General features: G+C 39.8%; 1 protein-coding gene across 6 annotated transcripts in view; it reads right to left on the minus strand.

The window, feature by feature from the left end:
- Positions 1–24,823, minus strand: part of PIP5K1B (phosphatidylinositol-4-phosphate 5-kinase type 1 beta) — a 354,990-nt gene that overhangs the window by 62,580 nt on the left and 267,587 nt on the right. For all 6 annotated transcript variants that reach the window (XM_068551827.1, XM_068551823.1, XM_068551825.1 and 3 more), the window contains one exon: positions 16,421–16,565. In XM_068551827.1, coding sequence (XP_068407928.1) covers positions 16,421–16,565 — 145 coding nt within the window. The remainder of the gene's footprint in view (positions 1–16,420; positions 16,566–24,823) is intronic.

Consider the following 24,823-nt stretch of genomic DNA (forward strand, 5'->3'; position numbering starts at 1 on the left):
ATCAGGATGAATTTTCATTTTAGCCAAATCCTTTGTTGAGAAAACAAGTCTGGTTGTTTTTAAGGTCTTCTGTGACCTTCCAAACACTAATTTTTAACATGGCTGGCCAGAAAAGTAATGAGCTACTTTACATCATTATATATTTCATCTTTATTACTTTATCCTTGAAAGCAGGTCATTAAATAATTACATTTTGGATTAATATTATTCTGATTTGAGATTTTATCATTGTCTCCTAATTCCCTCATTACACTTACCTAATTCTCCTGTCACCCAGACTGTCATGAGCTTCAAGCAAAAGGTGGTTGTGTAGATAGATGTGTTTAGTCAGCCAGTGGGAGGGGTGGGGGGTCCATTAGTTTCTCCAACATTAATGAGTCCTCAGCAGCAGGTTTACATTTGTGGACTTCCACGGTGAAATCTTTACCCCAAAGCACAAGTCATCTAATTTACAGGGAGATAAAGCTGGCTACTGTGGCGGTAATTCCACAGATAACAGAAGGATTTAACACAGGACGCTGGGGATCAACTTCCTGCTAGCCTTGGAAAAAATGAGGTTTGTTACTTTGTGTATATTAGGTGTATCGGAGAATCAAAATCAAACTCAGGATCCTGGCAGAGCCTGGCACCAGGGGGTCCCTGGGTGGAGGAGGAATGGCGGGAGCTGGTAGAGAGAGCCTGGAAGGAGTTCACCCACCACGATCTCAGGCCCTGGCAGTCACCACTACTCTGTATGTGGTGTCAGAGCTAGATGAGAAAGCAAATGGGAACGCAGGGGATGCGCCCAAAGGGGGCACCCCAAAGAGAGTCTGCGGCAGCTGTAGTGATGAGGATAAGCCCGTGGTGCTGTCCTGCGTGGGGCCTCGTGGCCAGGAGCTGTTTAGGGTGAGACACTGACTTGCATAAGACCCGCTTAACCAAAGGGTGGAACTAGAGTGTGACGTGGACAAATCAAATGAACAGGGGGAGACGGTCAGGATTGAGAGGGTGACGTCTAGGGGCCCAGAAGGACCAAAGTGACCTCTAAGCAGAGCGAGTGTGTCACGAAGACCATGGATCTTAAAGAGATGACTTTGCTTGGCCGCTGAGTCACAGGTCTCTGTAGACTCAGAGAAGTCAAGAATAGCTGCTGAGCAGAAATGTAGTTTGGCCTAAGGTCACAGGGGCTGAGCTGGGAAGCCAGTCTGGGGCAGGCTGGAGTCTTCCAGAGGCGTTGCTAACCTAAAATTCCTTTAAGGCAAGGGAACCTTTGCTTAGGCTATGTCCAGGTAAGTCTGAAGTACAAGAAAGGCACTGAGGTCCTGTCTCCCCACTATAATCTGAGAACCCATCCACTTTGCTATGATTTTGCATTTCGGGCATTACATGTTATGTCCTCTTAATTCCTTGAACAAGACCATCTGTGTATCAGCTGAACCACAAGGCAAAGAAATTGTTTCATACTTCAGAAAGAATAGAGAATGAGAGGAGTATCTGCAAAGAACTTTTTTCTTCAACTCTAGCATGCATAAGAATTCCTTGAGGAGTGTTGGAAAACCTAGATGGAGGAACCAATCACACTCTGAGAAGCGTTTCTCTAGAGGTTCAATGAAGAAGGGCAGAGGGTTGGGGAGGGTCTACAGAGGGACATCCATCACCAGCAAGACATTTTTCTAGAGATGTTGCATTAGCGGCTGAAGTCAAGGAAACAGAGATACGGTTTTTTGGTCCCAGAACTATGAGGCGGAAAAATGGATAAAAGAGGCTATTTTTGATCAGTTAGGATATCCAAAGGCTGGCCAACATTTTTCCACTTTTATTTCCCCATATGGCTTACCCATTAATTGGATTCATTAAAAAATCTTAATAATGCACAAAAAGCACCTAGAAATATTACCATGCACCAATTCATCCAAAAATGTGAATGTTCTTTGAATTAATGTTGAATCCTAAATTACTGTTCATAAATGTCAGATATCTGAAAAATTCACTTCAATTTCCTGCACAGGCTGAAACATATGAGGGATCATTTGAAAAGCTAATCACTTCAGAAGTAATTCTATAATTTGTCAAAAAAAATAAAAATAAAAAGAGGCATCTAGTAAAATCCAGGTGTAGACTATATGATGTAAATTTGTGGTTTTTTTGGCCTGGGTTTGAGGAGGGGAAGCTAAACTAACAGGCATATAATGAAGCTGCTATCAGGCTCCAATTTTCTCTGCAGGTGCCCCAGTCACAACTGGAGAAAGATATGACACGGCTCTTAGATTCGCCTGTAATCCCAGCATGCCTAAAAAGGTCCCAATTTCTAAAATGAGATAGTCTTCTCTTGGGAGTCTGGGTAACAAAGCAGGCTTCTGCTTCAGGATTCTGAGGAGTGTTATTCTCCCCCAAACGTGTATCATCATTTTCTTGGTGACCTAGTTTCCTGACACAAAAGAAAAGTTGACTAAATCCTTCTCTTCACTCTAAGGAGAATGGAAGTGACACCACACCTCTCCACCAGCCAAAAGTGTGTTTGCTCTAAACTGAGTTTTTTTCAGTTGATGAGATGGGGTAGGCTGGGGTCTTGGCAATAAAGTGCTTTGTTAGGGCATGGGTGATGGCTATCTTGCCTCCAAATTATATCAGCTGCTCTATCACCTGGATTCCCCAGGCTTACAAACCTCTTTGTGGAATTCTTGAGCTGAAGAACCTTTTTATCTATCCCATGTGCCTGGAATTAGCTAAGACATTTCTATGAGTATTTATAACCAGCATCTACTCTAGTGCAGTACCAGGGAAAGTGTTATTGGCTGTCAGACAGACTTGTTGGTAAATATCGGAGTCTCTAATTGCACACAGTATTGAAAAAAATTACGGCTACCTTACATTCCATTATTACCTTGGCACAGTACTATATTGGCTCTATGATTCCTTTTATAAGAGTCTAGATCGATTCTTGTTCTTGCCCGCACACACCATCTTTGTGAAGCTTTGATCTTTGTAATTCTTTTTTGTGAAAGACCTTACTTCTATCTAAGTTTCTGCTGTGTGCTCTGGCTGTTATTTATATCCTGTCTCAAGTCTCCTTTGCAATGCTGGGCAAACCACATTCCTCAGGCTCCTTGGACAGGTTCTGCCAGTTGAGGACACTGGCAGGAAGTGGGGTGGGCAGAAGAGAGAAGGGTCTCTTATTTTTTTTCCTTCCTTCTTTGGGCGATGTCTTTGGAGCCGGTTGTGTCCCTGCCACTATCCCAGCTCTTTAGGTGACGTCCTCCTCCATTGTCCCCGCTCCTAAGGGGGCATCTGGTCCCCACGTGGGGCCCTCCTTCATGAGTCTAGGTTCTGGTGACATGGCAGGGCTCCTGCTAGGAGCTGCTTCCTGCAGTTAGTTATTTACCTGGGTTTCTGCAACTCCCTCCTTTCACTCTTCCAGCCTCCCACGCTCTGTAACCAATTCCCTTTCCTAAATTCTCTTTGAAGTTCCAAATGTGTTTTCTGTTTCCTTGACAGAACTCTGACTAATAAAGTACTCCATGAGGGCTTTTTGCCACAAACAACTATATCTTGCCCCTTACAGTGGGACTTACGGGGAAGCTGCAAGGTGTTAGGGTCTGGAATCACTTGATTATTTTTACAAGTATTTTGAGGCTGCTTACTATGTGCCAAGAGGCCTGATAAGTGCTTTCCAATTATTATTTCATTTAATCTTTGTAACAACGCTCTGGGGCAGTAGAATCATAATCCATATTTCATAAATGAAGAACCGAGGCACACAAAGGTAAAGTGACTTGCCCCATGTTCGATAGCTAGAAGTGGCAGTTTGAGGACTAATGCCCTAACTGATGATTTATAATAATGAAAGTGAAAGAGAAAAACCTGGCCGGGGCTGGAGGGGGCAAGGAGGTCTGTCTGCAGGTAGGAGCACTCAGAAGAAGAAGCATAAAAGCACAGAGTCTGGAGAGGTCAGATTCAAAATTCAGCATCAACAGGAGGGTTGCAGAGACCTTCCGAGGGGCTGGGAGCCCCCAGCTGGCATCTGGGTATGGCAGGGAGCTGCCGTGGCCACGGCAGATACTGCAGGCACGTGCTGGCCCTCCCTGGAGGTTATGGTTAGAGAACTGGAATTACTAGCAAGTTCTTGCACCCAACTTTCTTCTCCCTTCATTTTGTAAGTAATGAAGCTTCCTTTTAACCTTACTATGTCAACAGAGGATATGGGATTTTCTAAATCAAGCAGAAACATACCTAACAAAAGTCTCTTCTGGATGAAGTTCTGCCATTTGCAACAATGTAATGGGTATTACCTAGAGGGTATTATGCCTAGCGAAATTAGTCAGAGAAAGACAAATAGGGTATGTTATCACTTACATGTGAAATCTAAAAAATAAAACAAACAAGTGAATATAACAAAAACAGAAACAGATTCACAGATACAGAGAACAAACTAGTGATTACCAGTGGGGAGAGGGAAGAGGGGAGGGGCAAGATAGGGGTAGGAGATTAAGAGATACAAACTACCATGTAGAAAATAAATAAGCAACAAGGTTATATTGTACAGCACAGGCAATCTAGCTAATATTTTATAATAACTTTGAATGGAGTATAATCTATAAAAATATTGAATCACTACGTAGTACACCTGAAACTAATATAGTATTACAAATCAACTATATTTCAATTTAAAAAAAAGTCTCTTCTCAATGATCATGTAACAATTTGGAGTCAACCTGTAGAGATGGAAAATAAAAACATAAGGAAATAGTTATTTTAGGTTTCTTGTGAATTTAACTTAATATGTCATGTTTTTAGTGTTTGAACACTAAAAATCTAACATCTTTGAAATGAAAACCTTTACTCAAAATCACATGGAAAAAGAAAAGGCAAAACGGGTAAGAAAGAAGATAACTTGTGTGGATGTTACTGAATTTCCATTAAAAGCATCATCTAAAAGCCCTCTCGTCTGAGACGTGACGATATGGACGAGGGCAGCTGTTGAATGGCTGAGGCTCGTGCCTTATATTCTCTGCCAATGCTGTGCATGGAAGTCATGGCTCTACTTTTTAGCCATTTGACCTCAGGAAAGTTAACTAATGTTGCTAAGCAACTCCCATCTGTAAACTGGAGATAACGAAGATAATGACCTTATAGGGTTGCTGTGAGAATTAAGTGACTTGATCCCATGTTAAGAAGTTAACACAGACCCTTAATAAGGTCCAATAATTAGCTGTTTTTGTAGTTATTATTGGATTATTATTGGCGATTTGAAGTATGACTAGTACTATGATAGAGAAGTTCCCATAGCTATCACGTTTTTAGTAAGCAAACTTAGCCCAATGACTTTTAGAATAAACATCATAGGTAGATGTTAACATAAGCACAGCACTTTGCCTACTGGAAATACTTTAGTTATTAAGCAGCAAAAACCAGCTCAAACAAAGGGCCAGAATTCACATTAGGAAAAAAATCAACCAATTGACCATCTGTGCATAACACACACATCAAGGATAAGACCAGAAGTCGTTGGAGACCATGATGAAAGGAACAGTGGAAAGAACATGAGGCTTGGACCCCAGAGACCTGTGTGACAGTTTAAATCCTATTAGCAGGCTATGTGACCTTGGATATGTCACATACTGCATGTCTCTGCATTTCTCTTTCCTTATCTTTTAGACACATCTGTAAGATAATGGGTCTCTAATATTCTTTGGGATGGCTCTACTTGTATGTCTTTAAATTTGAGTGGTAAGCAATTTGTGGGGAGGTACTTGTAGCTGGAGGCAATGGTTCCACCCTCTCTTAGGTTTGCCATACTCTACTGGCAGGAAGAAAGGGGCACAGAACTGTGCTTGGAACCACTGAGTCAGCCTCTGAGGTCTAGAATGTTGGACCCATCATTTAGGGAGCCTTTGTCAGCTGTCCCTCTATGGGCAAATGACCAGTGGTTTTCCTCTGACCTATCTGCCCTTCTCACAATACACCAAATGTCTTCAGGATGAGTCAACTATTAGAAATAGCCACTAGCAAAACATGACACTAGACAGAGTGGTGATGTTGGAAAAGGCATCTTTGATGGGGAAAGGATAAATATATTGGAATGCAGTAGGGTTTTCTATCCTTATGCATAATCAAAGCTTCAGCTTTGCTACCAACTGTGCAGGAAATCACAAAAAAGAATTAATATTCATGTGTGTAACCAATTTCCACAACATTAAACTAAATTGTTCTTAACTTTGAGATAAAACACATTTGCCTCTGCATTTCTTAGTGCTCAATTTATACCTCCTTTCAAAGGACAGAATTATTATTAGGAAAGAAAAATTTAAGAATAAAAACTTCAGAATCTAAATCCCACTATTTGACTGGGAAGCAAGAATCCACAACAGTTTCTTTTTATTCCTGTGAATTGCATGCTCTAACATAGGACTGTTGAGCAGAACTTGAAAATATGTACCCCCAGTAATCAGGTCAAATATATACTTTAAAAAATGATACTATTTTTTCTTTGCTTCCTAGTCAATTTTTTGAGTACGCTTAAAAAAAAAGAAAAGAATAAATTGCGATTGGGGTTTTGGAAGTCACAAAGAATAATCCTTTAAAAAAAGGAATAATTCTAAGAGACAGCAGATTCCCATTGCAGTATATAATTTAGGTGTGGAGACATCCAGGCACTAACTGACACTTTTCAAACTTAAGGATTCTGAAAAGACTGACAGAATGACAACCACTAGCTGAAGTATTTACAGCGTATTTAAGAGCAGATACGTTTAGTATACTGCGAGGTGGGAAAACAGACCACTCTGCCTTAACAGAAAAATGATTCATAGATAAAGAAAGAGAAAAGCCTAACACGTGAATTATAACACCAGTTTTCTTTCCAGGCTATCTGGATTAGGTCTTAAACCTTAGTAGGCCACATGAGACTTAGAATATTGTCTATGTATTACCTCAAGAGATACCACGTAGGACTAGGAGGGCTCTAAAGGAAAAAAATGATAGGAACAAAATATGACAACTTCTTTTCAGTTTGCTGGTAAGGTTTCCCTGTTGAATAATTAGGGATGGGTATGGTGGGCAGGGAAGTAGGGATATGGATTCCCGGGGGTTTGCATGCCATAATTTCTCTTCAGGGTTCTTTAGCACGTCTGTGCCTTTTTCGCACCTTTTCCTTATGATTTCCATAAGGCAGTCATTAAGATCCAAGGCATATCTTTGGCTTCTCTTATACATCAAGGCTAAAAGCAGAAAGGCCCACAGGAGCAGGCAGGCAAGAGCAGAGATGAACAAAGCAGAGGTTGCTGACCTGGAGGATCCATGCTCCTCCCCTCCAGCAGATAAATGCCAGGAAACAATGGAGCCAACTGGTGCTAAAGCTAGTGATTTTTCAAAAGAATCTGGGCATTTTAGTGAAACAATATGATTATAAAATGTTAGTTTCTTTTAAAACATTCTAGGTTCACTCCAGAGGGCAGACAGCAGAAGCAAAAAGAACTACAATCCTGCAGCTTGTGGAATGAAAACCACATTCACCGAAAGAGAGACAAAATGAAAAGGCAGAAGACTATGTACCAGATGAAGGAACAAGATAAAACACCAGAAAAACAACTAAATGAAGTGGAGATAGGCAACCTTCCAGAAAAAGAATTCAGAATAATGATAGTGAAGATGATCTAGGACCTTGGAAAAAGAATGGAGGCAAAGATTGAGAAGACGCGAGAAATGTTTAACAAAGACCTAGAAGAATTAAAGAACAAACAAACAGAGATGAACAATACAATAACTGAAATGAAAAATACACTAGAAGGAATCAATAGCAGAATAACTGAGGCAGAAGAACGGATAAGTGACCTGGAAGACAGAATGGTGGAAATCACTGCCACAGAACAGAATAAAGAAAAAAGAATGAAAAGAAATGAAGACAGCCTAAGCACCCTCCGGAACAACATTAAATGCACCAACAGTCGAATTATAGGGGTCCGAGAAGGAGGAGAGAGAGAGAAAGGAACCGAGAAAATACAGAAAGAGATTATAGTTGAAAACTTCTCTAACAAGGGAAAGGAAATAGCCATCCGAGTCCAGGAAGTGAAGACAGTCCCAGGCAGGATAAACCCAAGGAGAAACACACTGAGACACATAGTAATCAAACTGACAAAAATTAAAGGCAAAAGAAAATTATTAAAAGCAACAAGGGAAAAACGACAAATAACATACAAGGGAACTCCCATAAGGTTAACAGCTGATTTCTCAGCAGAAACTCTACAAGCCAGAAGGGAGTGGAATGATATATTTAAAGTGATAAAAGGGAAGAACGTAGAACCAAGATTACTCTACCTGGCAAGGATCTCATTCAGATTCAACAGAGAAATCAAAAGCCTTACAGACAAGCAAAAGCTAAGAGAATTGAGCACCACCAAAGCAGCTTTACAACAAATGCTAAAGGAACTTCTCTAAGTGTGAAACACAAAAGAAGAAAAGGACCTACAAAAACAAACCCAAAACAATTAAGAATATGGTAATACGAACATACATATCAAAACTTACCTTAAATGTAAATGGATTAAATGCTCCAACCAAAAGACACAGGCTTGCTGACTGGATACAAAAACAAGGCCCATATATATGCTGTCTACAAGAGACCCACTTCAGACCTAGGGACACATACAGACTGAAAGTGAGGGATGGAAAAAGATATTCCATGCAAATGGAAATCAAAAGAAAGCTGGAGTAGCAATACTCATATCAGATAAAATAGACTTTAAAATAAAGAATGTTACAAGAGACAGGGAAGGACACCACGTAATGATCAAGGGATCAATCCAAGAAGAAGATATAACAATTATAAATATATATGCACCCAACATAGGAGCACCTCAATACATAAGGCAACTGCTAACAGCTATAAAAGGGGAAATCAACAGTAACATAATAATAGTGGGGGACTTTAACACCTCACTTACACCAGTGGACAGATCATCCAAACAGAAAATAAATAAGGAAACACAAGCTTTAAATGACACAATAGATCAGATAGATTTAATTGATATTTATAGGACATCCCATCCAAAAACAGCAGATTACACTTTCTTCTCAAGTGCGCACAGAACATTCTCCAGGATAGATCAGATCTTGGGTCACAAATCAAGCCTCAGTAAATTTAAGAAAATTGAAATCATATCAAGCATCTTTTCTGAACACAATGCTATGAGATTAGAAATCAATTACAGGGAAAAAAATGTAAAAAACACAAACGCATGGAGGCTAAACAATACATTACTAAATAACCAAGAGATCACTGAAGAAATCAAAGAGGAAATAAAAAAATACCTAGAGACAAATGACAATGAAAACACGACTATCCAAAACCTATGGCATGCAGCAAAAGCAGTTCTAAGAGGGAAGTTTAAAGCTATACAAGCCTACCTCAAGAAACAAGAAAAATCTCAAATAAACAATCTAACCTTACACCTAAAGGAACTAGAGAAAGAAGAACAAACAAAACCCAAAGTTAGTAGAAGGAAAGAAATCATAAAGATCAGAGCAGAAATAAATGAAATAGAAACAAAACAATAGCAAAGATCAATAAAACTAAAAGCTGGTTCTTTGAGAAGATAAACAAAATTGATAAACCTTTAGCCAGACTCATCAAGAAAAAGAGGGAGAGGACTCAAATCAATAAAATTAGAAATGAAAAATGACAAGTTACAATGGACAACACAGAAATACAAAGCATCCTAAGAGACTACTACAAGCAACTTTATGCCAATAAAATGGACAACCTGGAAGAAACGGACAAATTCTTAGAAAGGTATAACCTTCCAAGACTGAACCAGGAAGAAATAGAAAATATGAGCAGATCAATCACAAGTAATGAAACTGAAACTGTGATAAAAAATCTTCCAACACACAAAAGTCCAGGACCAGATGGCTTCGCAGGTGAAGTCTATCAAACATTTAGAGAAGAGCTAAGGAAGGAACACCCCCAACCTCATTCTACGAGGCCACCATCACCCTGATACCCAAACCAGACAAAGATACTGCAAAAAAAAGAAAATTATAGACCAATAACACTGATGACTATAGATGCAAAAATCCTCAACAAAATACTAGCGAACAGAATCCAACAACACATTAAAAGGATCATACACCACGATCAAGTGGGATTTATCCCAGGGATGCAAGGATTCTTCAATATATGCAAATCAATCAATGTGATACACCATATTAACAAATTGAAGAATAAAAACCATATGATCATCTCAATAGATGCAGAAAAAGCTTTTGACAAAATTCAACACTGATTTATGATAAACACTCTCCAGAAAGTGGGCATAGAGGGAACTACCTCAACATACTAAAGGCCATATATGATAAACCCACAGCTAACATCATTCTCAATGGTGAAAAACTGAAAGCATTTCCTCTTAGATCAGGAACAAGACAAGGATGTCCACTCTTGCCACTATTATTCAACATAGTTTTGGAAGTCCTAGCCATGGCAATCAGAGAAGAAAAAGAAATACAAATTGGAAAAGAAGAAGTAAAACTGTCACTGTTCGCAGATGACATGATACTATGCATAGATAATCCTAAAGATGCCACAAGAAAACTACTAGAGCTAATCAATGAATTTGGTAAAGTTGCAAGATACAAAATTAATGCACAGAAATCTCTTGCATTCCTGTACACTAACAATGAAAGATCAGAACGAGAAATTAAGGAAACAATCCCATTCACCATGGCAACAAAAAGAATAAAATACCTAGGAATAAACCTACCTAAGGAGACAAAAGACCTGTATGCAGAAAACTATAGGACATTGATGAAAGAATTCAAACATGACACAAATAGATGGAGAGATACACCATGTTCTTGGATTGGAAGAATTAATATTGTGAAAATGACTATACCACCCAAAGCAATCTACAGATTCAATGCAATCCTTATCAAATTACCAGTGACATTTTTTACAGAACTAGAACAAAAAATTTTTAAATTTGTATGGAGACACAAAAGACCTCGAATAACCAAAGCAATTTTGAGGGAAAAGAATGGAGCTGGAGGAATCAGACTCCCTGACTCCAGACTATAATACAAAGCTACAGTAATCAAGACAATATGGTACTGGCACAAAAACAGAAATATAGATCAATGGAACAGGATAGAAAGCCCAGAGATAAACCCACACACCTATGGTCAACTAATCTATGACAAAGGAGGCAAGGATATAAAATGGAGAAACAACAGTCTCTTCAATAAGTGGTGCTGGGAAAACTGGATAGCTACATGTAAAAGAATGAAATCAGAACATTCCCTAACACCATACACAAAAATAAACTCAAAATGGATTAAAGATCTAAATGTAAGACTGGGCACTATAAAACTCTTAGAGGAAAACATAGGAGGAACACTCTTTGACATAAATCACAGCAAGATCTTTTTTACCCACCTCCTAGATTAATGGAAATAAAAATAAAAATAAACAAATGGGACCTAATGAAACTTCAAAGCTTTTGCACAGCAAAGGAAACTATAAAGAAGACGAAAAGACAACCTTCAGAATGGGCAAAAACATTTGCAAATGAATCAATGGACAAAGGATTACTCTCCAAACTATATAAACAGCTCATGCAGCTCAATATTAAAAAAACAAACAACCCAATTAAAAAATGGGCAGAAGACCTAAATAGACATTTCTCCAAAGAAGACATACAGATGCCCAAGAGGCACATGAAAAGATGCTCAACATCAGTAATTATTAGAGAAATGCAAATCAAAACTACAATGAGGTATCACCTCACACCAGTTAGAATGGGCATCATCAGAAAATCTACAAACAACAAATGCTGGAGAGGGTGTGGAGAAAAGGGAACCCTCTTGCTCTGTTGGTGGGAATGTAAATTGATACAGCCACTATGGAGAACAGTATGGAGGTTCCTTAAAAAACTAAAAATAGAATTACCATATGACCCAGCAATCCCACTCTGGGCATATACCCAGAGAAAACCATAATTCAAAAAGACACATGCACCCCAATGTTCACTGCAGCACTATTTACAATAGCCAGGTCATGGAAGCAACCTAAATGCCCATCGACAGACGAATGGATAAAGAAGAAGTGGTACATATATACAACGGAATATTACTCAGCCATAAAAAGGAATGAAATTGGGTCATTTGTAGAGACGTAGATGGACCTAGAGACTGTCATACAGAGCGAAGTAAGTCAGAAAGAGAAAAACAAATATCGTATGTTAACGCATATATGTGGAATCTAGAAAAATGGTACAGATGAACCGGTTTGCAGGGCAGAAATAGAGACACAGATGTAGAGAGCAAATGTATGGACACCAAGGGGGGCAAGTGGGCGGGCGGTGATGGTGGGATGAACTGGGAGATTGGGATTCACATATATACACTAATATGTATAAACTAGATAACTAATAATAAATAAGTAAGTAAGTAAGTAAGTAAATAAATAAATAAATAAATTGTATAGCACTCTACAACAAAAAAAAATTCTAGGTTCACAACATGCTTTTCTCTGGCTTGCATTCCTTTGGCAGGCCACCCACTTGATTGTGACAAAGGCTGCTGGTAGGCCAGCTCAGTGGTGAGTAGCTGGTGTGGTTTTCTGATGTTCAGCCCAGAGCCCACTCCCCAAGCCTTTTTAAAGACTTTGTGAATTCCCTGTATCAAATCCCTTTCTGCTTTAGAGTGGTTTCTTGTTTTTGCAACTGAACCCGGATGGATAGCTAAATATAAGATATCAAATCGCAATTTGGAGATACAATGCCACAGAAGATTTATTTCAAACAATTCTCTTCAAAAAAAAAGGGGGGGGAGAATATCATAGATAACACTGATGCTTTTCCCACCTAAATATACATGTTAACCACTGTCAGCATAAATAAAAGTACCAAGAGTTATACCATAGCCCTGGAGCATGCAGAGGTAGCTTGCGCCCAAGCTGGCCAGAAAGGATTGGGAGTCAGAAGGAACTCTGATTCAGATCCTGAAGGAACCTCATGAATACCCAAGATTTGAATACCTCTCTGGCCAAGAGATTGAATAGTTAATCAAAACCACTGCCACCAAAAACAAACAAACAAAACCCTTTTATTTTTGTGCTGAAAATTCTAGTAAATAACTTAATACATATCCAACTATCTGCCCTGATAATGAGAACAGTAGCAAATGGTAAGAAACCACCACTGCTTCACATGAGAATTGTTTTTGACCTTGCAAAGAATTTCCTGCAACTTTCCAGCCATCTTTCTAGCTGCTATTTATATTTGAGAGCAAAACAACAGCCTTCAGCTGTACCATACAGATAGGAAAAACTGTTGCTTGACAAATTTACATAACAAATCTGAACATTCAAGGTACACGTTCGTTTTAGGTATAAGTCACTTTAAATTCTTCTAATTTGAGGAAGCTAACCAAATTCCTTTTACAGTTCAGGTGAGGTGAATAATTTACAATGGACCCTTATCTGTTGCTCCTACAGCAGAGCTATCCAAACGGAAGCCCAGCCAAGATTTGTGATTCACCTTGTCATTTGCTCCTCTTCTCTAGACCTAGATGGGCTGTCTCACCTGCTACCACCTAACCTGTATCTAGCCAAGAGAGAAGGGAACAGCAACAAAAAGAGAATTTCTAGAACCTCCAACTACCAAAACTTAACTTGCCAAAAGACCAAGCTAGAATTTATAAACATGCACACATTAAAAATGGACCTACCATATTGAGTCCTCTTTCTGGAAGTGAACCAAGTTGCTAGGGTGGAGGGGGAAATGACTTACAGTATAAAAAACATTTCATCTGCACAAATTTGATCTTGATTCTTGAGAGCTGAATTATGACAAGAACCAGTTCAACATTTAACAGATAATTTTTGAGAACGTATACAGTTATCCCTGACCTGTAATTGAAGCTAGTTACAAAAGTCCATATATAAACATAGAAAAAATAGCTAATCCCACAATGTTGTGACCTCTTCGTAGAGGTACTTTCTATTACTAGAACCAATGTTTGAGAATATTTTGTTTAAAAAAAAAATAAGACGAAGAAATTAACTTCCTGTCTAAGAAACTGCAGTACCCCTCCCCAATATTCAAATTCACTTTAAATGTTTGAGAGTCCCTGTATTAGTTTCCTATTGCTGCTGTGACAAATTGTCATAAACTTAATGTCTTAAAATAAGACAAATTTATTACTTTATAGCTCTGGCAGTTAGAAGTCCTAAAATTCAAGGGGTTGGAAGAACTGTGTTCCTTTGTGGATGCTCTAAGGGAGAATCTGTTTCCTTGCCTGTTTTGGCATTTAGACTCTGCCTGCATTCCTTGACTCATGCCCCGTCCTCCACCTTCAAAGCCAACAGTGTAGCATCTTCAAATCTTTCTCTCTCTCTGACCTCTGCTTCTGCCATCACATCTCCTTCTCTGACTCTAATCTTCCTGACTTCCTCTGACAAGGACCCTGTGATTACATTGGGCCTATCTGCATAATTCAGGACACTCCTCCCATCTCCAGACCTTTAACTCAGTCATATTGGCAAAGCCCCTTTTGCGACAGCCTCTTCAATAAGTGGTGCTGGGAAAACTGGACAGCTACATGTAAAAGAATGAAATTAGAACACTCCCTAACACCATACACAAAAATAAACTCAAAATGGATTAAAGACTTAAGTGTAAGGCCAGACACTATAAAACTCTTAGAGGAAAACATAGGCAGAACACTCTATGACATAAATCACAGCAAGATCCTTTGTGACCCACCTCCTAGAGAAATGGAAATAAAAACAAAAATAAACAAATGGGACCTACTGAAACTTAAAAGCTTTTGCATAGCAAAGGAAACCATAAACAAGACAAAAAGACAACCCTCAGAATGGGAGAAAAAATTTGCCAATGAAGCAACTGACAAAGGATTAATCTCCAAAATTTACAAGCAGCTCATGCAGCTGCATATCAAAAAAACAAACAACCCAATCCAAAAATGGGCAGAAGACCTATACAGACATTTCTCCAAAGAAGATATACAGATTGCCAACAGACACATGAAAGAATGCTCAACATCATCAATCATTAGAGAAATGCAAATCAAAACTACAATGAGATATCATCTCACACCGGTCAGAATGGCCATCATCAAAAAATCTAGAAACAATAAATGCTGGAGAGGGTGTGGAGAAAAGGGAACCCTCTTGCCCTGTTGGTGGGAATGTAAATTGATACAGCCACTATGGAGAACAGTATGGAGGTTCCTTAAAAAACTACAAATAGAACTACCATATGACCCAGCAATCCCACTACTGGGCATATACCCTGAAAAAACCATAATTGCAAAAGAGTCATGTACCACAATGTTCACTGCAGCTCTATTTACAGTAGTCAGGACATGGAAGCAACCTAAGTGTCCATCAACAGATGAATGGATAAGGAAGATGTGGCACATATACACAGTGGAATATTACTCAGCCATAAAAAGAAATGCAACTGAGTTACTTGTAGTGAGGTGGATGGACCTAGAGTCTGTCACACAGAGTGAAGTAAGTCAGAAAGAGAAAAACAAATACCGTATGCTAACACATATATATGGAATCTAAAAAAAAAAAAATATATGGTTCTGAAGAACCTAGGGGCAGGACAGGAATAAAGATGCAGACATAGAGAATGGACTTGAGGACATGGGGAGGGGGAAGGGTAAGCTGGGACAAAGTGAGAGAGTGGCATGGACATATATACACTACCAAACGTAAAATAGCTAGCTAGTGGGAAGCAGCTGCATAGCACAGGGAGATCAGCTCAGTGCTTTGTGACCACCTAGAGGGGTGGGATAGGGAGGGTTGGAGGGAGGGATGCGCAAGAGGGAGGGGATACGGGGAAACATGTATACGTACACCTGATTCACTTTGATATGCAGCAGAAACTAACACAACATTGCAAAGCAATTATACTCCAATAAAGATGTTAAAAAAATTAAAAAAAAAGAAAGCCCCTTTTGCTATATAAGGTAACAGCATCACAGATACCAGGGATTAGGATGTGGACAATTTGCGGGGGCTGTTATTCTATCAGTAGTTACCAAGGTCACTCATACAGAAAGAAAATATTCAGATACTTTGTAGCTATTTGTGTAAATATTAACCAAGAGTGCTTGCTTAAAAAATCCACTCATACGATTATTAAAATAAAAATGATGAAAGATTCATCTTCTTCCACAGAGTGAAGTACATAGTTTCTACAGGACATAATGATTAACCGTACAGAAAAATCAGGAGGGTTTTCCCTCCTGTCACAGTAAATATCCAGCATTTTCTCTCTTTCTCTTACTTACAGGGCAGGCGATGGTCCCATCCTGGTTGTTAGGGATGACTTGTTCTCATTCAGAGATACTGGCTAGCTGTGATGTTAGTGTGGTAATAGCCTACTGGTAGTTTGATTGCACTAAGTATTACCTGCTTGAATAAAGCGTAGTCCTGTCGTGTGGATAATGTTCACTGACGTACAAGGAAGAAGATGAAATTGTGGTCGCCAAGGAAGCAGCTTCAAACAGCGATGGAGTGCTAGGCACCAGGTCTGGCCTGTGTCGGGATCCCAATGCTGGGTGACAAAAAGCAAAACAAACACTCGTGAATATCGGTAAGAAATGCTGCTTTAGTGTATATAATAATTTAAATGAGTCAAAGGCATTCATTCTACATACCAGGCTGCAAATTAAATTACGAAATAACTGTGCTCTTCTGAACTGCAGCAGAAATGTAAAATAGCTTCTTGCAAACAGGTTAAACAGAAAGGAAATTGCATTAATTTACAAAATGGCTTATGGAAATGCCATTATGAATGTTCTTTTAAAAACCTAATAAAGTGATTTACTGTTTCGAAAGATGACATAAAAAGCTCCTAGGAGCTTAAGGAGATAATTCGACAGAGATTAAAAGGATGATTGGCAAATGTATAAACAGACAGTGAACTTGCTTTCCTCTCCCGAGGCTGTGCCCATATCTGTGATTCTCAGTGCAGATCTAAGAACTCAGACTTGTTAAGAGCCAAGAAACAAATGCTTCACAGACTAACAGCCAGCTATACCTTAACCCTGTTTGAGCCCACATACATCTCTGAATATTACCCACAGCTCTTCTTGACATTATATTGTAACAGCAAGGCTGCCTTTTTAAAAAGGAGAAAACTCTTATTTTTCTTTAAAATGTAGGTACCTATGAAAATACTTATGCAAGAGCCCTCCCTCATCAGGAAAGTGGAACAGTCAAGGCTGAGCAGTGACCCAGCCTACTCTCTCTAAGTGGAATTTTTTTTTTTTTGAGAGTTGAATTTGGATCATTTTTAATCATCCTATCCTAAACTTTGGACAAATTCACATTCATTATTGGCCAGCTTGTCAGAGATAGTATTTTGTTTAAAGGTCCAGCCACACAGAACAGAGCTCTTTTAAAAAGAGACATGCACGTTCCCAGAGATAGAACCCTGTGGATGAATCCTGTCTTTAAAGTTCTATAGTTGGGCTCAAGCTGATTTATTTTTCAGCAGTGGAGATATTTTATTTATTTTTTAATTTTATGGAACTATAGCTGACATATAACAATGTATTAGTTTTAAGGTATACAACGTAGTGATTAGATATATGTATATATTGTGAAATGATCATCACAGTAAGTTGAGTTAACGTCCTATCACCACAGTTACAGCATTTTTTTCTGGTGATGAGCATTTTTAAGATCTCCTCTCTTAGCAACTTTCAAATATGCAATACAGTATTATTAGCTCGTGTCACGATGCTGTACTGTGGATTCTTTTTAATCACTTCCCCAAACTAAACTAAAACAGATGATAATAAATACAATATAACCTTACGGTGTTTCTGGTATTCCTTTATAGGCACAATAGGCTCAAAATTACGTACTGCCAGGAAGTGAACGAATGGAAATTGATCCTAATAGGCACTATCACGTGAGTGTGAGGTTTGGATTTTGGACTTGGAGGGATATAGATGGAGAGGTGGGGCGAGGCATGGAGGGAGAAGGGGGCAAGCACAGAAGGCCTGGACTCTGGACTAGGAATCCAGACACACATTAAAATATATGAGATGGTGCAGCTGTGCATCCGATTCAGATCAAAGTAAAGAACCGCCATGATGAATAACAGATGATAATCATATAAAAACACAAGTAACAACATGCTCAACATGCAAAAATCAGAAAGGCTTCAATACGACAGTTGGCTAGCAATCTTCAGTATACTTGATCCCACCTTCTCATTAAATACAGAAAAATATGAAAACTCTCAGTGACATAGAAAACTGAATCTGAAAAATAACCTCACATTAGATTCCAATGAATCACTACTAACTATAAGGCGGATAGAGCTAGACTGAGAACAACTAATGCAGACTCAGGTCTTGGGCATACTCAGCCTGATTTCATAAACCAGAGGCTCGCTGAGTGACAGAATACAGAAAAACACTACCTGTCCAGTGACCCAGGTCCAGGTCAGACAGCACCCGAACACTGGGTAGCTGACCCTTAGGAGCAGTTCTTTGAAGTAGAGAACTGTTTCCTTATGTGCCCATCCCCTTCAGTTTTTTAAAATAACTAGTGTGGTGGGCAGAATCCTAGGATGACTCTCAATGACCTGCACCCTTGTATAATCTCCCTTTGAGTGTGGGTGGAAGCTGTGAGAATGATGAGATATTACTCCTGTGATTATTTTATCTTATGTGGCAAAAGGAATCTTGCAGATGTAATTAAGGCTACTAATCAGTTAACTCTGAGTTAGTCAAAGGAAAGATTATTCAGGTGAGCCTGGCCTAGTCACGTGAGCCCTTTAAATTTGTGTCTAGAGGTCAGAGATGGTGATGGCAGAGATTCCTAGTGTAAGGGGGATTGACCTGTAAGAAATTCTCCGTCTGAACATGGAGGGGGGCTGCATGGCAAGGAATGAGGACGCTCTTTAGGGGCTGAGCCTGGCCCACAGCTGTTAGACAGCAATGACATGGGACTTCAGTTCTACAACTGCAAGGAAGTGAATTCTGCCAACAACAGGATGAGCTTGGAGGAGGATTATTCTCCGGAAACTCCAGATGAGAACTCAGCCTAGCTGACACCTTGATCCTAGTTTTTGAGACCCCGAAAAGCTGTGTCGGAGAACCCAGGTAAGCCTTGCTAGTCTTCTGACTTATAGAACTGTGAGCTAATAAATGGAGGTTATAATAAGCTGCTAACTAACTTTCTGGTAATTTGTCACATGGCAAAAGAAAACTAATACAACCCAGACATACTGAGAATGACAGAAAACAAATGATTAAAAACTGGAGGGAAATTTGGTAATGACTTGGTGCACTACGAAAGGGGAAGTCCCCAAGTATAGAGCATTATAGAAAGACCGAACCTTGCAGCAAACTTTGTAGATGCAGAGAATTGTCAAGATAAACTCATTTAAAATTAGTACGTTAACAGTTTCAAAGAATATGCTCAATAGGTTTTTCTTCAACCTTAAGAGACCTTTTCTGGTGAAGAACCTTTAGATCTAAAGCAATGGGTACAATAGTTCAGTTGAAAAAAAGCATAATTTGTGCACTGCTTCCTATGTTTCCAGACTTTCTAGATGCTGTGTAGTGTATTTATTATACTTATCCCTTAAGATTAACAACTGGACTCATGGCTTAAACTTTAGAAGCAATATATACATTTTATTGAGGTATAGCTGATAGAAGCCATATTGAGCACACTATTTGACAGTTTAACTCTCACAGTTTAAAAATAAGTTTATCCTAGAAAATTAGGCAGTGTGGTAGGGAGATGCCAATGCAGGGAAGTTTAGGGAAAGAGGTGGACGCCTGTCAGAAACTGGAGCCATCAACTCAGAGAGAGGAGCAAGGGCAATTCAGTAACTCTTGCTGAAATCACTAAATCTGCATAAAAGTTGGTTTATAAGATGAGAAAGAAACCCAACATGGCAGATATGGATAAGTGCTGCAGAAGGGAAAAGGATGAACACACTATTCTAAAGACTGAGGAAAAGAAAATCCCAGAAGAGATCTAATCTTCTACAGGAAGTAAAAGAAATTTTCGGGAAATGTTGGCATTCCCAAAAGAATATACTGATAATAAAATCTAAAATGTCACTTCCTCTTACAGGATTAGAAGAGAAAATCCAAATGATCAACTCGATAGAGAAAAATATTTGATAAAATGCAACACTCATTCCTGATAAAAACTTTAGAAACTAGGAATAAAAAGAAACTTCCTTGACTTGATTATGGGCATCAAATACAGCAAAATTCTTTCTCAGCAGTGAAACATTAGAGGCATTCCCTTTAAAATCAGGATGATGCAAGGCTGCCCACAATCACTACTTCTATTCATCGTTGTACCAGAAGTCCTAGTTAGCAAGTAAGAAAGAAAGAAAAAAAAGGTGTGAGGTCTATGCAGTAGCAACAAACAGCCAGAAAAACCAAACCTTAAAAATATACTACCTGGGGAGAGACCTTCAAGATGGCAGAGGAGTAAGACGTGGAGATCACCTTCCTCCCCCCAGATACATCAGAAATACATCTACATGTGGAACAACTCCTACACAACACCTACTGAACGCTGGCAGAAGACCTCAGACTTCCCCAAAGGCAACAAACTCCCCACGTACCTGGGTAGGGCAAAAGAAAAAAGGAAAAACAGAGACAAAAGAATAGGGATGGGACCTGCACCAGTGGGAGGGAGCTGTGAAGGAGGAAAGGTTTCCACACACTAGGAAGCCCCTTCACTGGTGGAGACGAGGGGTGGGTGGGGGGGAAGCTTCAGAGCCACGGAGGAGAGCGCAGCAACAGGGGTGCAGAGGGCAAAGCGGAGAGACTCCCGCACAGAGGATCGGTGCCGACCAGCACTCACCAGCCCGAGAGGCTTGTCTGCTCACTCGCTGGGGCGGGCGGGGGCTGGGAGCTGAGGCTCAGGCTTCAGAGGTCAGATCCCAGGGAGAGGACGGGAGTTGGCTGCATGAACACAGCCTGAAGGGGGCTAGTGTGCCACAGCTACCCGGGAGGGAGTCCAGGAAAAAGTCTGGACCTGCCTAAGAGGCAAGAGACCATTGTTTCGGGGTGCGCGAGGAGAGGGGATTCAAAGCACCGCCTAAACAAGCTCCAGAGACGGGCATGAGCCACAGCTATCAGCGTGGACCCCAGAGATGGGCATGAGACACTAAGACTGCTGCTGGAGCCACCAAGAAGCCTGTGTGCAAGCACAGGTCACTATCCACACCTCCCCTCCCGGGAGCCTGTGCAGCCCGCCACTGCCAGGGTCCCGTGATCCAGGGACAATTTCCCCGGGAGAACGCACGGCGCACCTCAGGCTGGTGCAATGTCATGGTGGCCTCTGCCGCTGCAGGCTCGCCCCACATCCGTACCCCTCCCTCCCCCCGGCCTGAGTGGGCCAGAGCCCCCGAATCAGCTGCTCCTTTAACCCCGTCCTGTCTGAGTGAAGAACAGACGCCATCAGGCGACCCACACACAGAGGCGGGCCCAAATCCAAAGCTGAACCCCAGGAGCTGTGCGAAGAAGGAAGAGGAAGAGAAATTTCCCCAGCAGCTTCAGGAGCAGTGGATTAAATCTCCAAAATCAACTTGATGTACCCTGCATCACTGGAATACCTGAATATACAACAAATCATCCCAAAATCAAGGCAGTGGACTTTGGGAGCAACTGTAGACTTGGGGTTTGCTTTCTGCATCTAATTTGTTTCTGGTTTTATGTTTATCTTAGTTTAGTATTTAGAGTTTATTATCATTGGTAGATTTTTTTTATTGATTTGGTTGCTCTCTTCTTTTTTTAATATAGATATATATATACATTTTTCCTTTTTCTCTTTTTGTGAGTGTGTATGTGTAAGCTTCTTTGTGTGATTTTGTCTGTATAGCTTTGCTTTTACCATTTGTCCTATGGTTCTGTCTTTGTTTTTTTTTTAGTATACTTTTTAGTGCTTGTTATCATTGGTGGATTTGTTTTTCGCTTTGGTTGCTCCTTTCTTTCTTTATATTCTTTTTAAAATTACTGTTTAATTTTTTAATTTTTAATAATTTTTTATTTTAATAACTTTATTTCATTTTATAATTTTTTTATTCCTTTCTTTTCTTCTCCCTTTTCTTCTGAGCTGTGTGGCTAACAGGGTCTTGGTGCTCCGGCCGGGTATCAGGCCTGTGCCTCTGAGGTGGGAGAGCCGAGTTCAGGACACTGGTCCACCAGAGACCTCCCGGCTCTACCTAATATCAAGCAGCGAAATCTCTCCCAGAGATCTCCATCTCAACGCTAAGACCCAGCTCCACTCATCAACCCACAAGCTACAGTGCTGGACACCCTATGCCAACCTAGCAAGACAGGGACACAACCCCACCCATTAGCAGAGAGGCTGCCTAAAATCATAATAAGGTCACAGACACCCCAAAACACACCACTGGACGTGGTCCTGCCCACCAGAAAGACAAGATCCAGCCTCATCCACCAGAACACAGGGACTAGTCCCTTCCACCAGGAAGCCTACACAACCCACTGAACCAACCTTAGTCACTGGGGGCAGACACCAAAAACAACGGGAACTACGAACCTGCAGCCTGCAAAAAGGAGACCCCAAACAAAGTAAGTGAAGCAAAATGAGAAGACAGAGAAACACACAGCAGATGAAAGAGCAAGGTAAAAACCCACCAGACCAAACAAATGAAGAGGAAACAGGCAGTCTACCTGAAAAAGAATCCAGAATAATGATAGTAAAGATGATGCAAAATCTTGGAAATAGAATAGAGAAAATACAAGAAACGTTTAACAAGGACCTAGAAGAACTAAAGAGCAAACAAACAATGATAAACAACACAATAAATGAAATTAAAAATTCTCTAGAAGGGATCAATAGCAGAAAAACTGAGGCAGAAGAACGGATAAGTGACCTGGAAGATAAAATAGTGGAAATAACTACTGCAGAGCAGAATAAAGAAAAAAGAATGAAGAGAACTGAGGACAGTCTCAGAGACCTCTGGGACAACATTAAACGCACCAACGTTCAAATTATAGGGGTCCCAGAAGAAGAAGAGAAAAAGAAAGGGACTGAGAAAATACTTGAAGAGATTATAGACGAAAACTTCCCTAATATGGGAAAGGAAATACTCAAACAAGTCCAGGAAGCACAGAGAGTCCCATACAGGATAAATCCAAGGAGAAACATGCCAAGACACGTGTCAATCAAACTTTTAAAAATTAAATACAAAGAAAAAATATTAAAAGCAGCAAGGGAAAAACAACAAATAACATACAAGGGAATCCCCATAAAGTTAACAGCTGATCTTTCAGCAGAAACTCTGCAAGCCAGAAGGGAGTGGCAGGACATATTTAAAGTGATGAAAGGGAAAAACCAACAACCAAGATTACTCTACCCAGCAAGGATCTCATTCAGATTCTATGGAGAAATTAAAACCTTTACAGACAAGCAAAAGCTAAGAGAATTCAGCACCACCAAACCAGCTTTACCACAAATGCTAAAGGAACTTCTCTAGGTAGGAAACCAAGAGAAGGAAAAGACCTAAAATAACAAACCCAGAACAATTAAGAAAATGGTAATAGGAACATACATATCAATAATTACCTTAAATGTAAATGGATTAAATGCTCCAACCAAAAGACATAGACTGGCTGAATGGATACAAAAACAAGACCCATATATATGCAAGAGACCCACTTCAGACCTAGGGACACATACAGACTGAAAGTGAGGGGATGGAAAAAGATATTCTATGCAAATGGAAATCAAAAGAAAGCTGGACTAGCAATTCTCATATCAGACAAAAGAGACTTTAAAATAAAGACTATTACAAGAGACAAAGAAGGACACTACATAATGATCAAGGGATCAATCCAAGAAGAAGATAGAACAATTGCAAATATTTATGCAGCCAACATAGGAGCGCCTCAATACATAGGGCAAATGCTAACAGCCATAAAAGCAGAAATCGACAATAACACAATCATAGTAGGGGACTTTAACACCCCACTTTCACCAATGGACAGATCACCCCAAATGAAAATAAATAAGGAAACACAAGCTTTAAATGACACATTAAACAAGATGGACTTAATTGATAATAATAGGACATTCCATCCAAAAACAACAGAATGCACTATCTTTTACTTTTTTTTTTTTAACATCTTTATTGGAGTATAATTGCTTTACAATGGTGTGTTAGTTTCTGCTTTATAACAAAGTGAATCAGCTATACATATACATATATCCTCATATCTCCTCCCCCTTGAGTCTCCCTCCCACCCTCCCTATCCCACCCCTGTGGTCACAAAGCACTGAGCTGATCTCCCTGTGCTATGCAGCTGCTTCCCACTAGCTATCTATGTTACATTTGTTAGTATATATAAGTCCTTGCTACTCTCTCACTTCATCCCAGCTTACCCTTCCTCCTCCCTGTGTCCTCAAGTCCATTCTCTACACAGAATACACTTTCTTCTCAAGCGCTCATGGAACATTCTCCAGGATAGATCATATCTTGGGTCACAAATCAAGCCCTGGTAAATTTAGAAAACTGAAATCGTATCAAGTATCTTTTCCAACCACAATGCTATGAGACAAGATAGCAATTACAGGAAAAAAATCTGTAAAAAATACAAACACATGGAGGCTAAACAGTATACTACTAAATAACCAAGAGATCACTGAAGAAATCAAAGAGGAAATAAAAAAATACCTAGAAACAAATGACAATGAAAACACGATGACCCAAAACCTATGGGATGCAGCAAAAGCAGTTCTAAGAGGGAAGTTTATAGCAATATAATCCTACCTCAAGAAACAAGAAACATCTCA

This window comes from Eschrichtius robustus, chromosome 10, assembly GCF_028021215.1.
Source record: "Eschrichtius robustus isolate mEscRob2 chromosome 10, mEscRob2.pri, whole genome shotgun sequence".
Taxonomy (NCBI): Eukaryota; Metazoa; Chordata; class Mammalia; order Artiodactyla; family Eschrichtiidae; genus Eschrichtius; species Eschrichtius robustus.